Source organism: Caretta caretta, chromosome 10, assembly GCF_965140235.1.
Source record: "Caretta caretta isolate rCarCar2 chromosome 10, rCarCar1.hap1, whole genome shotgun sequence".
Lineage (NCBI taxonomy): Eukaryota > Metazoa > Chordata > Testudines > Cheloniidae > Caretta > Caretta caretta.
The window spans coordinates 85,477,709-85,493,749 of record NC_134215.1 but is presented as its reverse complement, the minus strand read 5'-3'; the positions used below and the strand labels follow the sequence as shown (position 1 = coordinate 85,493,749).

The following is a 16,041-nucleotide window of genomic DNA, read 5'->3' as shown; positions in this document are numbered from 1 at the left end:
GACCCGACCCGACCCGACCATGGCGCCGCGGCCCTCGCTCTGGAGACCGGGGCAGCGCGGAACTCCCCCGCCCCCGCCGCCGGACCGCGTGGGGAACCAAGCTCGCGGGCAGCCTGGGGGCGGGGCGGCCGGAGTGCGGCACGCAGGGGGACGTAGGCTGGGGTGGAGTCAGCGAGACCACAGGACCCCGCCCCCCGCTGCTCGGCCTCATTATCTCTGGCTCACGTGTCCACCCCAGCCAATCAGCGTGGGGCTGATGGCTCTTTAAGAGCCGCGCGCCAGTCACCTGCTTCACGCTGCAGTAGCGGCGAGAGGTTGCCATGGAGATCATTGACAGGGCGGTTGCCATGGATACATCGGCGCCCGGGCTGTCGGGCGAGCGCCGCGGCTGGGGGCTGCGGAGGCACGCGCTGCTGATCGTGATCGGCGAGATCGGGACCGAGGCGGAGCGCGCGGCGCTGCGGGGCGCCCTGGAGCGGGGTGAGCAGCAGGCGCCGAAGCGCGCGGCGGGGCTGTGGCGAGGCGAGGCGAGGCGGCTCCGGGCGAGAAGCGCGGGGCTGCCTGGGGCTGGGGCTGCAGCGACTGGCCAGCCCCGCCCGGGGCGCGTCAGCGTGCCGCACTGTCACGGCGCGAGTGGCAGGGGCTGGGGTCGGCCCTCCCCACCCCGGCTTCTTACCCCGTCCCTCACCGGAGCCCTGAACCCCCTTCCCCCCCCCGTTCCTCACCGGAGCCCTGAACCCCCTTCCCCCCCCCCGTTCCTCACCGGAGCCCTGAACCCCCTTCCCCCCCCCCGTTCCTCACCGGAGCCCTGAACCCCCTTCCCCCCCCCGTTCCTCACCGGAGCCCTGAACCCCCTTCCCCCCCCCGTTCCTCACCGGAGCCCTGAACCCCCTTCCCCCCCCCGTTCCTCACCGGAGCCCTGAACCCCCCCCCCCCCGTTCCCGGCTTCTTACCCCGTCCCTCACCGGAGCTCTCAAACCCCCACCCGCCCCCGTCCCGGCTTCTTACCCCGTCCCTCACCGCAGCCCTGGATTCCTTTCCCCCCTCCACTCCCCCGGCTTCTTACCCTGCCCCTCATCACAACCCTGGATGGACCTTCCCCACCCCCGGCTTGTTATCCCATCCTTACGGTAGCCCTGAACCCCCTACTCTCCCTCCCCCCGGCTTCTTACCCTCCCCCTCATCGTGACCGTGGATGGACCTTCCCCCCACCCCCCGGCTTCTTACCCTCCCCCTCATCGTGACCGTGGATGGACCTTCCCCCCGCCCCCCCCCCCCCAGCATCTTATCACATACCTCATCGCAACCCTGGATGGACCTTCCCCTCCCCTGGTTTGTTATCCTGTCCTCACAGTAGCCCTGAACCCCCTACTGTCCCCCCCCCCCCCCAGCTTGTTATCCCTCACCGCAACCCTGGATTCCTTTCCCCTCCCCTGGCTTCTTAGCCTGCCCCTCACCGCAGCCCTGAACCCCCTACCTGCCCCCCGCTTGTTATCCCTCCCCTCACCGCAGCCCTGGATTCCTTTCCTCCCTCCACTCCCCCAGCTTCTTACCCTGCCCCTCATCGCAACCCTGGATGGACCTTCCCCTCCCCGGCTTGTTATCCCATCCTCACAGTAGCCCTGAACTCCCTCCACCCCTCCGCATGCTTGTTATCCCTCCACTCACCGCAGCCCTGGATTTCTTCCCACCCACCTTCTTTACCTTGCCCTTCACTGCAGCCCTGGTTTCTCCTGCCCCAGCTCTGCTGAGGTCTGTCTCAGCCCAAGGCTCTTCCCATCCCTTCCCTGCCCCATCCTGGGGCACGCTGAGGGCTGGTGCCTCAAGCAGGGTTTCTACCCTTTGCCCCTGCCCTCGTTTCAGGGCAGCCCAGGTGGCTGAGGAAGTCAGGAGGTTTATTTCTCTCCAGCAGTTGTGGGTGTAGGAGCTGTACAAATCCATCAGTGTCAGGTTATGTATACTGTCAAAAAGTGGTTAAAATGTTTGTGTCCATTGATCTGGGGCTTCTGGAACAAGCTGGGGGTCATGGGTGTGTGGAGGGGGGGCATATAAAGGACCTCAACTTTGCTCTGATGTGCTCTAAGGCGTCTGGAATTAGAGCTGGACCTGGGGCTATCCTCAGACAGCCCTGGCTCCCTGACACTGTTTACTAATAAACTTACCTGTGTCTGTAAATAGGATCTAGGGTAAAGAGCTCTGTGAGCCTGACACACATCCCCCTCTATGTGGTATTCACTGACCTCCAAGCACAGGTTAGCAGCTTGGGGTGAGTGGTGCCAGGTGAATGCTTTGGTAGGGTCACGTAGGGGAAGACGAAGCTCCTCTCACTCATGTTCATCCTTACATAAGAGACTTCAGCTCCTTAATCAGATAAAGCTTCTTATGGTCTTTACCATATAATGACATGAAACTCTTAGGCCTGGAGGGAAATGTGTACAGAGAGAATATCCCACGTAAAACAGTAGCAATGCCAGCCAGAAGAGTGGATTGCAGATTGTTGGGATCGAGAGGACTAAGAAAGCTGCCTCATGGAATTGTGGGATACTTCAGGAGGACTCCTGGCACGTGAGTCAAGTGGGGCTGGGACTACACTGCAAAGCAGTAGGCTTGACTTGACCTCGGACACTCCAGCCCTGCAGGGTCCTGGGACCCTACGTTTGACTCCTGGGGTAGCACAGTTGCAGTGTAGGTGGAAGGGGGGTTTGCCTTGAGCTCAGGTTCAAGTTTGGGCTTACATTGCAGTGTAGACATACTCTCAGAGTACCTTTTCCAGACCTGACAAAGAGCTCTGTGTAGCTCAAAAGCTTGTGTCTTTCACCAAAAGAACATCCAATAAAATATATTACCCACCTTATCTCTAATATCATACAACTGACATGGCTACAATACTGCAAACAGAGTCTTTATGTATAATTTTTTTGGGGGGGACCCTCCTTCCCCTGTATTAGGAATGGAGTAGAGAGAAGAGTTTATACTGTCCCTTATGTAAACATTTTGAGCAGCTGGGTATGGTCATGTGGAAGCCTTCCTGTGATTGTGAGCAAATGGTACAGGGGGTGGAGGCATTGTGATTAGAGAAGACTTTTTCTGAGATGGCTGAATTATCAGGTCCTAGGGACCTGACTAGGAACAGTTCCAAGAGCAGTGAAGATCCTGTATCTGTGACTTGCAAGAATAACATGTTAAAAAAATTTCAGCCTACAATGCTAATATAGGCTGAGATTGTGATTATCAAGAGATGTGACTGTCGATTCTGGCCCAAAGCGGGAGGAAGAACCCAATGATAAAGCGCTTGAGCAAAAAGATATTTGCATTGTTGTCTCAAGTGGTCAGAACACTGTCAAACCTGTGGGGACCCTCCAGTGTGTCTTTGTGCTTGTGAGATTCCTTTATTGCCATTAGACGGATATGCTTTAAACAGTGTTCTAAAACACCATTATTAGACCTGGAAATTGGGGATATCTTTAGATTCTAAACCCATCCCGCTAGGGGAAAGTAGCTTGATATCACTCTGGATTACTAGTTATGCATATTTATCGTGTTATGACAGTAGTACCTGTGGCCAACTGAGACTGGCACCCCATTGTGTACTGTACAAGGCACTGTACAAACAATGAGACAGTCCCTGCCCCAGAGACCGTACAATCTATATAGAGAAGACAAAGGTTAGGGATATAACTTACAAGTTGCTCTAATGATTCAGGAATTGTAGACAGCAAGTCACTTCTTGCCATCTACGTAATGCTGCCAGGGAATCTTGCTCTAAAGATTGGTGGTATTTATTTATATTACGGTAGGGCCCACATGCTCCAGTGATAAATCAAAACAGTCATTCTGGGTTAGACCAAAAGTCCATCTAGCCCAGGATCCTGTCTTCCGACAGTGGCCAATGCCAGGTGTCAGAGGGAATGACCAGAAGAGGTCATCATCAAGTGATCCATCCCCTGTCGCCCATTCCCAGCTTCTGGCAAACAGAGGCTAGGGACACTATCCCTGCCATCCTGGCTAATAGCCATTCATGGACCTAGCCTCCATGAACTTATCTAGTTCTTTTTTGAACCCTATTATAGTCTTGGCCTTCACAACATCCTCTAGCAAGGAGTTCCACAGGTTGACTGTGCGTTGTGTGAAAAAAATACTTCCTTTTGTTTGTTTTAAACCTGCTGCCTGTTAATTTCATGTGGTGACCCCTAGTTCTTGTGTTATGAGGAGTAAATACTTCCTTATTTACTTTCTCCACACCAGTTATGATTTTATACATCTCAGTCATATCCCCCATGGTCTCTTTTCCAAGCTGAAAAGTCCTAAACTTATTAATCTCTCCTCATATGGAAGCTGTTCCATACTCCTAATCATTTGTTGCATAATGACAAGTTTCAGAGTAGCAGCCGTGTTAGTCTGTATTCGCAAAAAGAAAAGGAGTACTTGTGGCACCTTAGAGACTAACCAATTTATTTGAGCATAAGCTTTCATGAACTACAGCTCACTTATCGGATGCATCTGATGAAGTGAGCTGTAGCTCACGAAAGTTTATGCTCAAATAAATTTTAGTCTCTAAAGGTGCCACAAATAAGTACTCCTTTTCATTTTTGTTGCCCTTTTCTAAACCTTTTCCAATTCAAATATATCTTTTCTGAGATGGGATGACCACATCTGCATGCAGTATTTAAGATGTGGGCATACCATGGATTTTTTTAGAGGCAATATGATATTTTCTGTCCTATTATCTATCCCTTTCTGAATGATTCCCAACATTCTGTTTGCTTTTTTGCCTGCCACTGCACATTGAGTGGATGTTTTCAGAGAAACATCTACAATGACTCCTAGAGCTCTCTTGAGTGGTAACAGCTAATTTAGACCTCATCATTTTATATGTATAGTTGGGATTATATTTTTATAATAGAGCCAGACTCACCCAGTGGCACCTCCTGCTGGCTGTCCTTGGGAATTAGCTCATCAGCCTTTGGAGCGCCCTCTGCTATCTGGTGATCTGCCTGTCACTGGCCCCCGTGTCCCTCCCAGACCTGGTGCCCTTTTGTCTGGGGTCCTGCCATCCGGCAGTAAACCCCAACAATCTCTGAGGGTCTCCCCTCCCCAGGGAACCCCTACCCACTCCCCCCACCTCACCTCAGTCTTGGCTATTGCCAGTCTTCGCTTAGCCCCACTCCCTGGGGCAGACTGCAGTGTATCAGTCACTCATCACAGGCAAGGGGGTTTGGACCTGCTGCCTCTGTCTACCCGTGGGCTGCCCCCATGCACCCCAGCACCTAATAGGCCCTGATCTAGGCCTCACAGCCGGGGGCAGGTTCCAGGCTGGCGCTCCCAAGGCCTTTCCTCCTCATGTCCCTGCAGCCAGACCCTTCCCTCTCTGAACGCAGAGAGAGACTCTGGCTAAGCTTCAGCCTAGCAGCCCCTTTATAGGCCCAGCTGCGACCATCTCCCCAATCAGCCTAGCTTCTCTTGGCCTGAGCCCTGGCTCTCTTCCAGGGCTGGCTTTTAACCCACAGAGCAGGAGCAGGTAACCACCCCACTACAGTTTTCCAATGTGCATTACTTTGCATTTGTCAACACTGAATTTCATCTGCCATTTTGTTGCCCAGTCACCCAGTTTTGTGACATCCCTTTTTAATTCTTCACAGTCTGCTTTGGACTTAACTATCTTGAGTAGTTTTGTATTATCTGCAAGTTTTGCCACCTCACTGTTTACCCCTTTTTCCAGATCGTTTATGAATATGTTGAATAGGACTGGGCCCGGTACAGACCCCTGGAGGACACCACTGTTTACCTCGCCCCATTCTGAAAACTGACCATTTATTCCTGCCCCTTGTTTGCTATCTTTTAACCAATTACCGATCCATGAGAGGACCTTCCCTCTTATCCCATGACAGCTTATTTTGCTTAAGAGCCTTTGGTGAGGGACCTAGTCAAAGACTTTATGAAAATCTAAGTACACTATATCCACTGGATCCCCTTGTCCACATGCTTGTTGACCTCCTCAAAGAATTCTAGTAGATCAGTGAGGTATGATTTCCCTTTATAAAACCATGTTGATTCTTCTCCAAAAAATTATGTTCATCTATGTGTCTCATAATTCTGTTCTTTTCTATAGTTTCAACCAGTTTGTCCGGTACTGAAGTCAGGCTTACTGGTCTGTAATTGCCAGGATCACCTCTGGAGCCCTTTTAAAAAATTGGTATCACATTAACTATCTTCCAATCATTTGGTACAGGAACTGATTTAAATGATAGGTTACAAACCACAGTTAGTAGTTGTGCAATTTCACATTTGAGTTCCTTCAGAACTCTTTGGTAGGATCTAATGAGAAAGAGTCCTATTCAATTACATCATGTAATGGCAGACAGCTAAAAAGTGACAGTTTTTAAAGGACTTATATACCAATGCTAGAAGTCTAAATAATAAGATGGGTGAACTAGAGTGCCTCATATTAAATGAGGATATTGACATAATAGTCATCACAGAAACTTGGTAGAATGAGGATAATCTATAGGACACAGTAATACCAGGTACAAAATATATTGGAAGGACAGAACATGTCATGCTGGCGGGGGAGTGTCACTATATGTGAAAAAGTGTAGAATCAAATGAAGTAAAAATCTTAAATGAACCAAACTATAGCATAAAATCTCTGTGCATAGTAATTCCATGCTCAAATAATGAGAATATAGCACGGGCAGTCAACAAACATTCACATCCCGTGACCTGTCCATGACTTTTACTATATACCCCTAACTAAAACTTGGGCCGGGGGCTGCAGGTGCTCGGGTGGGGGGGCTGTGGCGCTATGCCCGGGACCCCTGCTGGCGCTGGGGGGTGGGGCGGGCCACAGCACGCAGCCCAGGACCCCTGCTGGGGGGGAGGGGTTGGCAGGGGCTCCCTACCCGGCTCCACGTGTCCCTGCAGCTCCTAGGTGGTGGAAGGCCAGGGGGCTCCACGTACTGCTCCTGGTCCTGCCATAAGTGCCGGCTGCGCAGCTCCCATTGGCTTTGTTTCCCGTCCAATGGGAGCTGTGGGGGTGGGCCTTGCGGGCACAGGCAGCACATGGAGCCCCCTGGTGCCTGGCCCCTCCTCTGCCTAGGAGCTGCAAGGCCATGCCAATGGGAGCTCCCCACCCCGAGGTAAGCGCCCCTGGCACCCGCCAATTCCCTGCCCCTAGTCCTGAGCCCCCTCACACAAACCCAAACTGCTGCTGCTGGCCCAGGGGCTGCCTGGCTTGGGCAGCCCCTGAGCTAGCACCAGCTGCAGAGGTCATGGAAAGTCACGGAATCCATGACTTCTGTGACAGACTTGCAGCCTTACCCATAGCTAGAGGGTCACATAGATGTGATATGACACACTGAGAAAGGTGATACAGCTTGCTGGGTCACAGTGTACAGGGTGCCTTGTGATAGTGAATCAGTCTGCTGAACAGAGGAGTGCTTATCAGGAATTGCATTTTATCAGTTAGGAGACACTGAGTAAAACATCTCTTAATTGGCAACAAAATGTTGTTGTCCCCTGAAAGCCCTTTGTACAGTTTTTGTTTGCTTGACAGTAAGGAGTTTAGAATGCAGATCCAAATCAGATTGACTTTGGACTTGTCAGCAGCACTGAGACTGAAAGTTAGGTTGCTGCAAAGTGTTAGTTTACTCTACAGTGTGATTGGGATGTAGGATGTTCTTTGAGGGTAGAATAATTAATAAATCTTTATTCTTATTTTGTTTTTTATTATGGGCATGCCTAAACTGAGGTGTTGTCATATAGAGAGGAAGACTTTGAGGACTTTCCTCGTAAACCCCACCAAAATCTTGCCCTGTGTGACTTTGAAGGTGTGCAGAGTCGCTTACAGAATGTGACTACTAATCTCGTATGCTTTTCCCTTAGTGTGGTTCAGGAGAACACACAAGTTAGACTAGAATTAAGAACAAACATATTGTTCTTGATACCTAAGCATTACCCGGCTTCAGTGGCATCATGTGGTTCTCTGTGTGAGACTTGAACAGTGACTACTCTCACATGCTATGAAGCAGAGTCTGATCCGAAGGTCACGTTTCTATTCTACTTTGATTCGTCCAGTTTTGAAAGAATGTCTCAAGGGAGTGAAGCTGGTATTAAAAGGAAATGTCAAATCTTATAAGCCAATTAACCCAGCAGGAAGTCAGACAGTTTGCAAGGGCATGAGGAATGGGATATGAGAAACTGTCCCACAAGTCACATGGACCGTACCCATGCTGTACATGCTACAGCAGCATCCTCAAAGAATATGACCAGTTAGGAAACCTCAGGATGGAACATTGCACACACCTGTGTAAGGAAAAGGGGGCCTGGAATCTGGTAGAGCAATGTCTGGTCCCTCTGCAGTGGGCTGAGCATTTGAGGTGGTGGTCATTGGTAAGATGAGGGATGATTTTAAAAACTAAACTGAATGACTTCCAAATTGCTCAGAGGAAAAACTTGAAAATTAGCTGAGATACTGAATGAGAAGCCCCCTCTCCCCTTAAGTTTTAAAAGAGGATCTCTTTTCTTAGCATTGTGGAGAATGTAACAAGCAGTGCTCCAGAATAGCCCTTCTTGTTGCTGCAGCCAAGAAACTGACTGATACAGCAGCTCACATCAGCAGGAAGTGTCCTGCAGAGAGCCACCTCACCTCCCTTCTGTTCCCCTCCAGGTTGGATTGCTATTCAGCTTCATCTCATCAACACTGCAGAGGTATTAAAGAGCCCCTGTGTTGGGCACATGTATTAAATCACAGCTTGCTTATCAAGGCCATTTTTATAAAAAGGAGAAGTGATTTTCCCTGCCTTGCCTCAATTTGTTCCCTTCCTGAACTGCAGAACTCTTATTTCTTGGCCTGTGTATGTTATTTGGGGGTGGGGACATAAAGGAGCAGGAACAATTGATATCCTGTGGTGCTGCTAAAATTGATGATGGGTTTTTCTGATATTCTGAGAGCATCCTGAGTGCCATTAGTTTGTCATACGTTCTGCAGTGCAGTCTGTCACTTGATTGCTGCACCATTCCTTTGCAATGTGTGCTATGACCATAGACAAGTTAAGAAAAAAATTGTCCAGAGTTATTCTAAACAATCCCTGCCTTTGAAACTATGTTTCCTGTGCCTGTGTGTGTGTGATGTGGCAAACTATTAACCCCATTTTGGTGATGTGCTGAGGGCTCGGGCTGAGCTTTGTAATTGCATCTTGTACTCTGGAAGCAGCGCTGATATTTGAGTTTGCATCCTCTGCTGAGCAGTGGCCACTATGTTGCATTCAGTTGACGGTTGTCTCCTGAATCTAGCTATAGTGCTGGAGAACAAGAACGGATTGCTGCAGTTAACTGGATTGGTACCCCTGCTCCTCCAGGGATTGGCAATAGACTCCTTTTAGGGTAGGGACAGGTGTGGAGCTAAGATTTTTTTTTTTCTGGCTTTTTTGACCCCCTGTCTTTAATGCACCATCACACAGGAGTGGAATTTTCTCTCTGAGATGGTGGCAAAGGTGTTGGGAGGACACACGGAATGAGTACTGATAAAGTTTAGAACCTTAGTTTAGTTATTATGTATTTGACTTGTATAACACTCTATCACTGGCTTTAAGCTGCTGCTGGCTTGCTGGAGGCAGCAACGAATGAAAGGTGAGGTGGAGTTATCATATGTACCAACAGTTTGATTACCATGACACCCAACAGTGGCAAGGTGCCATCTGGGAATGGCTGCTCCTTGTTGGGACATGAAGATGAATTACCTGTAGCACTGTATATGCTACCCAGAAGGTGAAACACTTCCTCACCAAGGTCTGAAGGTGACTTCCTCAGCATGGTGTGACGCCATCTGGTCTGGGAAGAGAGTCTACTCCCTGCTGGGTTATGAAGGCGATTATTTTGCAAAGATTGTATAGATTAAAGAGCAAACTCAAAGGGTCTGAGGGTGATCCATGGCTTTGGAAGAGTGATTTGGTAAAGGAAGTTGAGGGGGATGGTCTGTACTGTGACTCAGAGGGGTACACATGTTATAAGAACTGTTGTATCAAACGGATCAATAGTCAAATTAGTCCAGTATCCCATCTCTGCCAACAGCCAATGCTGAACACTTCAGAAGATGTAAAACTCCCACAGTGCATTTGCCTGATTATGCAGTGGTGTATTTGGTTTAGTCATTTGTTTGTGGAACGTCACTAAAATGGAAACTCATTTACTACCTTCTCCTGCCCCATAACCTAGGTGCAGATTTGTAAAGGAACAAATGGGAATTGGCTGCCTAACTGTCCCTTGTCTTTTAAAATGTTCACCATGGGTCCTAAATATGGGCTTCTGAAATAGCATACACAGTTTCATATAATCAGCTGGCAGACTTTTATTGACACCTCCATTCCTGGTTTTGGAATTCATGGAAAAAGGCCTTAATTCTACTTTTCTTGTTGGACAGGAATTCGCTCATGGAACATTCATCTTCCCTCTTGTGACCTTAATCAGCAACTGAGACTCTTTGTAAGTCAGCATCTTGCTCAGTTTTCTTCAGAGTTCAAAGGTCAGTTTCCTTTTATCTATATTCATTTTTTTGCTTTTCTGTTGGAGTTTGAAGTTGGTGAATAGAGGATGGAAATGAAATTGGTAAAGATTTTACTACTTGGAAAACAACCATGTTCTTCCCGTGAGTTGCTTCTCCCGGTTTGAGTAGACCTTAACATGAACACTGAAGGTGGAAACAATAGACATAAATATATATCAGTGCAAAGGAATTTAATCTAAAACTGCTGGTCTAATTGTTGGTGAGGGTGGAGGGCTTGTAGAGGAACTAGAGACATGCAAATAGGCTTTTAAACAGAGTGCCCAGATAAATAATTTAAGGCATTGTTGTTTATTCCTTCTTACAGCACAATACATTATTTCATACAAACTGCTTATTCTCAGATCTCTTTATAGAGGTAATATTAATAGTTTGAAACTCTAAATTCCCCACTCATGGGAGAGTTACCAGAAGTAATCACCTTGTTGGGGAGTGTGGGGGGCTGAGGAAGACTAACTGAATGTTTGTTTACCTGAATAGCAATTTGCATTTCATAGGTGTTTATTCTGCTTTCCTGAAAGGAAAGCAGATGAGTAAGTACTTGATATTAAATACCCTTGGCATCTTTGAAAGAGTGCTGTATCACCATGCATTTAGAACTGGCCTCTGTTCCCAGGCTAATTGTCACACTTAAATTTCTCAAAATGTATATACATCTTAAATATAGATCATATCAGACATATGGGCACAGGCTGTCACTGTGAGCTATGCCTGCAAGATGTTTTTATATCAACATATTACACCTTGTCAGATTCCTCTTTTTAGGTGTTGTGTGTACTTGAAGGAAGGTGCCATTTTCCTAATGGTCAGGATATTTAACTGGAAAGCAGAGGCCTAGGTTCTGTTTCTGGATCTGCCATTGACTTACTATGTGAGCCTGTGACTCAGTTTCTTTACCTATAAAATGAGGATAGTAAGAATGATGCATTTTTGTAAAGTAGCGGGATATCTGGAGTTAAAGCTCTGTGTAAAGGTTAATGTAGTGCCAATCTTTAAAAAAGGGAAGAAGGAGGATCCTGGGAACTACAGGCCAGTCAGCCTCACCTCAGTCCCCGAAAAATCATGGAGCAGGTCCTCAAGGAATCAATCCTGAAGCACTTACATGAGAGGAAAGTGATCAGGAACAGTCAGCATGGATTCACCAAGGGAAGGTCATGCCTGACTAATCTAATCGCCTTCTATGATGAGATTACTGGTTTTGTGGATGAAGGGAAAGCAGTGGATATATTGTTTCTTGACTTTAGTAAAGCTTTTGACACGGTCTCCCACAGTATTCTTGTCAGCAAGTTAAAGAAGTATGGGCTGGATGAATGCACTATAAGGTGGGTAGAAAGTTGGCTAGATTGTCGGGCTCAACGGGTAGTGATCAATGGCTCCATGTCTAGATGGCAGCCGGTGTCAAGTGGAGTGCCCCGGGGTCAGTCCTGGGGCTGGTTTTGTTCAATATCTTCATAAATGATCTGGAGGATGGTGTGGATTGCACTCTCAGCAAATTTGCGGATGATACTAAACTGGGAGGAGTGGTAGATACGCTGGAGGGCAGGGATAGGGTACAGAGGGACCTAGACAAATAGGAGGATTGGGCCAAAAGAAATCTGATGAGGTTCAATAAGGATAAGTGCAGGACCCTGCACTTAGGATGGAAGAACCCAATGCACCACTACAGACTAGGGACCGAATGGCTAGGCAGCAGTTCTGCGGAAAAGGACCTAGGGGTGACAGTGGACGAGAAGCTGGATATGAGTCAACAGTGAGCCCTTGTTGCTAAGAAGGCCAATGGCATTTTGGGATGTATAAGTAGGGGCATAGCGAGCAGATCGAGGGACGTGATAGTTCCCCTCTATTCGACATTGGTGAGGCCTCATCTGGAGTACTGTGTCCTACAGTTTTGGGCCCCACACTACAAGAAGGATGTGGATATATTGGAGAGAGTCCAGTGAAGGGCAACAAAAATGATTAGGGGTCTGGAACACATGATTTATGAGAGGCTGAGGGAACTGGGATTGTTTAGTCTGCAGAAGAGAAGAATGAGGGGGGATTTGATAGCTGCTTTCAACTACCTGAGAGGTGGTTCCAGAGAGGATGGTTCTAGACTATTCTCAGTGGTAGAAGAGGACAGGACAAGGAGTAATGGTCTCAAGTTGCAGTGGGGGAGGTTTCGGTTGGATATTAGGAAAAACTTTTTCACTAGGAGGGTGGTGAAACACTGGAATGCGTTACCTAGGGAGGTGGTGGAATCTCCTTCCTTAGAAGTTTTTAAGGTCAGGCTTAACAAAGCCCTGGCTGGGATGATTTAATTGGGGATTGGTCCTGCTTTGAGCAGGGGGTTGGACTAGATGGCCTCCTGAGGTCCCTTCCAACCCTGATATTCTATTACTATGTACACACTTGATTAATTCCTCTCCTGAAGTGTGGTGCCAAGAACTGGACACAGTACTCCAGTTGAGCCCTTATCAGTACTGAGTAGAGTGGAGGAATTACTTCTCATGTCTTGCTTACATCACTCCTGCTAATAGAGCCCAGAATTATGTTCACTTTTTTAGTAACAGTGTTACATTATTGACTCATATTTAGTTTGTGATCCACTATAACCCCCAGATCTTTTTCTGCAGTACTTCTTCCTAGGCAGTCTTTTCCCATTTTGTATATGTGCAATTGATTGTTTCTTCCTAAGTGTAGTCCTTTGCATTTGCCCTTTATTGAATTTCATCCTATTTATTTCAGACCATTTCACCAGTTTGTCAAGATCATTTTGAATTCTAATCACGTCTTCCAGAGTGCTTGAAACCCCTCCCAGCTTGGTATTGTCCACAAACTTTATAAGTGTACTCTCTATGCCATTATCCAAATAATTTATGAAGATAGTGAATAGAATCAGAGCCGGTACAGAACCTTGTGGGACCCCACTCAATATGCCCTTCCAGTTTGACTGGATAAAAATTTGACCACAATGATCTGTGTTTGTCACCTCCAGATTAGATTTCTGTGACTTACTGTCTCTAGGCCTGAATGTAGATGCAATATCAAGGCTTCATCTTGTGTAGATTATAGCAGCCCAGTTTAATGAGATGAGCCTCCTTGAGTACATTATCATTACCTCTGTAGAGGCTCTGGTTCCCACTTCACTTGCTAGTTCAAGGCCTTAGTCCTAATCTACAAAGCCATCAAATGGTAAAGACCCAGCTACTCTATTAAATTCCTTTATTTATTTTTTTGTATTGCTGTAGCACTAGGAGGTGCCAAGTAGGATTGGGGCTCAGCTGTACTGAGCGCATACAAACATGTAGGAAAACCTAGTCCAGCAATCAGATTTCCATCCATGACCTGCAAAAACAGTTGTGTTCCTCTGGAATAATGTAGTATATGCAGCATGTGATAAAGAATTCTCTAAACATATTTTTTTTTTTAAAATCTGTATGTCTCAAGCAAAGCTTCCCATAACCAGGGAATGCAGAAGATCAGGAGGTTCCATAGAGTCTGCTATGGAGCTCTCCACAGAGACCTGATTTACCTGGAAAGTGCTTAGGCACTAAAATGATAAGCACTATAGAAAATCCTAAACTAGATTCCTATATCCTGTTTGCACTTATGCCACTGAAACCCTCATTCTTGAATGAGTAATTGAGTTCCTCCATACTTCCAATTTGTCCAACTGTAAAATATCTGGTCCCTTGTTATAAACTAAGGGATTAACTACTTGAGATCCTCTGAAGGGAACTAAAGAAAGATGATTTTATTTGTTTTGTATTATTGCTTAGAGACCCCCAACCAGTTTAGGGCCTCATGTGATAGGTACTGCACAAACATAGTGTAAGACACTGCCTTCCCCAGTCTTAGTTTAGGACAAGATGTAGCGGGTTGGTAAAACAAATGAGGGCTAGGGAAGGATGGGGTAACAGTAATACATATTCTTTTGCATAGATGAAGTGTGCACACTTCACTGGTGTAACAAGCAGATCAGTAGCAGGAATGGAGAAAGGAGAGCAGCAGAATACTGACCCTGGACTTCAGAAAAGCAGACTTTGACTCCCTCGGGGAACTGATGGGCAGGATCCCCTGGGAGAATAACATGGGGGGAGGGGCAGGGGAAGGAGTCCAGGAGAGCTGGCTGTATTTTAAAGAATCCTTATTGAGGTTACAGGAACAAACCATCCCGATGTGTAGAAAGAATAGTAAATATGGCAGGTGACCAGCTTGGCTTAACAGTGAAATCCTTGCTGATCTTAAACACAAAAAAGAAGCTTACAAGAAGTGGAAGATTGGACAGATGACCAGGGAGGAGTATAAAAATATTGCTCAGGCATGCAGGAGTGAAATCAGGAGGGCCAAATAACACTTGGAGTTGCAGCTGGCAAGAGATGTTAAGAGTAACAAGAAGGGTTTCTTCAGGTATGTTAGCATCAAGAAGAAAGTCAAGGAAAGTGTGGGCCCCTTACTGAATGAGGGAGGCAACTTAGTGAGAGAGGATGTGGAAAAAGCTAATGTACTCAATGCTTTTTTTGCCTCTGTCTTCATGAACAAGGTCAGTTTCCAGACTACTGCACTGGGCAGCACAGCATGGGGAGGAGGTGACCAGCCCTCTGTGGAGAAAGAAGTGGTTCGGGACTATTTAGAAAAGCTGGACGTGCACAAGTCCATGGGGCCGGATGCATTGCATCCGAGAATGCTAAAGAAGTTGGTGGATGTGATTGCAGAGCCATTGTCCATCATCTTTGAAAACTCATGGCGATCGGGGGAGGTCCCGGACGACTGGAAAAAGGCTAATGTAGTGCCCATCTTTAAAAAAGGGAAGAAGGAGGATCCTAGGAACTACAGGCCAGTCAACCTCACCTCAGTCCCTGGAAAAATCATGGAGCAGGTCCTCAAGGAATCAATTCTAAAGCACTTAGAGGAGAGGAAAGTGATCAGGAACAGTCGGCATGGATTCACCAAGGGCAAGTCATGCCTGACTAATCTAATTGCCTTCTATGATGAGATAACTGGCTCTGTGGATGAGGAGAAAGCAGTGGACATGTTATTCCTTGACTTTAGCAAAGCTTTTGACACGGTCTCCCACAGTATTTTTGCCAGCAAGTTAAAGAAGTATGGGCTGGAGGAATGGACTATAAGGTGGATAGAAAACTGGCTAGATCGTCGGGCTCAACGGGTAGTGATCAATGGCTCCATGTCTAATTGGCAGCTGGTATCAAGCGGAGTGCCCCAAGGGTTGGTCCTCGGGCCGGTTTTGTTCAATATCTTCATTAATGATCTGGAGGATGGTGTGGACTGCACACTCAGTTTGCAGATGACACTAAACTGGGAGGAGAGGTAGATATGTTGGAGGGTAGGGATAGGATACAGAGGGCCCTAGACAAATTGGAGGATTGGGCCAAAAGAAATCTGATGAGGTTCAACAAGGACAAGTGCAGAGTCCTGCACTTAGGACTGAAGAATCCCTTGCACCGCTACAGACTAGGGACCAAATGGCTCAGCAGCAGTTCTGC

At 47.3% G+C, this 16,041-nt stretch overlaps 1 protein-coding gene across 2 annotated transcripts in view; it reads left to right on the top strand.

Annotated features, from left to right (window-relative positions):
* The first annotated feature begins 329 nt into the window (after positions 1 to 329).
* MAP1A (microtubule associated protein 1A) overlaps positions 330 to 16,041 on the top strand; it is a 117,743-nt gene continuing 102,031 nt past the window's right edge. Inside the window, exons 1-2 of one of the 2 annotated variants that reach the window (XM_075133288.1) lie at positions 330 to 480; positions 10,418 to 10,519. In XM_075133288.1, the coding sequence (XP_074989389.1) occupies positions 348 to 480; positions 10,418 to 10,519 (235 nt within the window). In that variant the 5' untranslated portion in view covers positions 330 to 347. The remainder of the gene's footprint in view (positions 481 to 10,417; positions 10,520 to 16,041) is intronic. The other variant, XM_048866583.2, reaches the window with a different exon arrangement.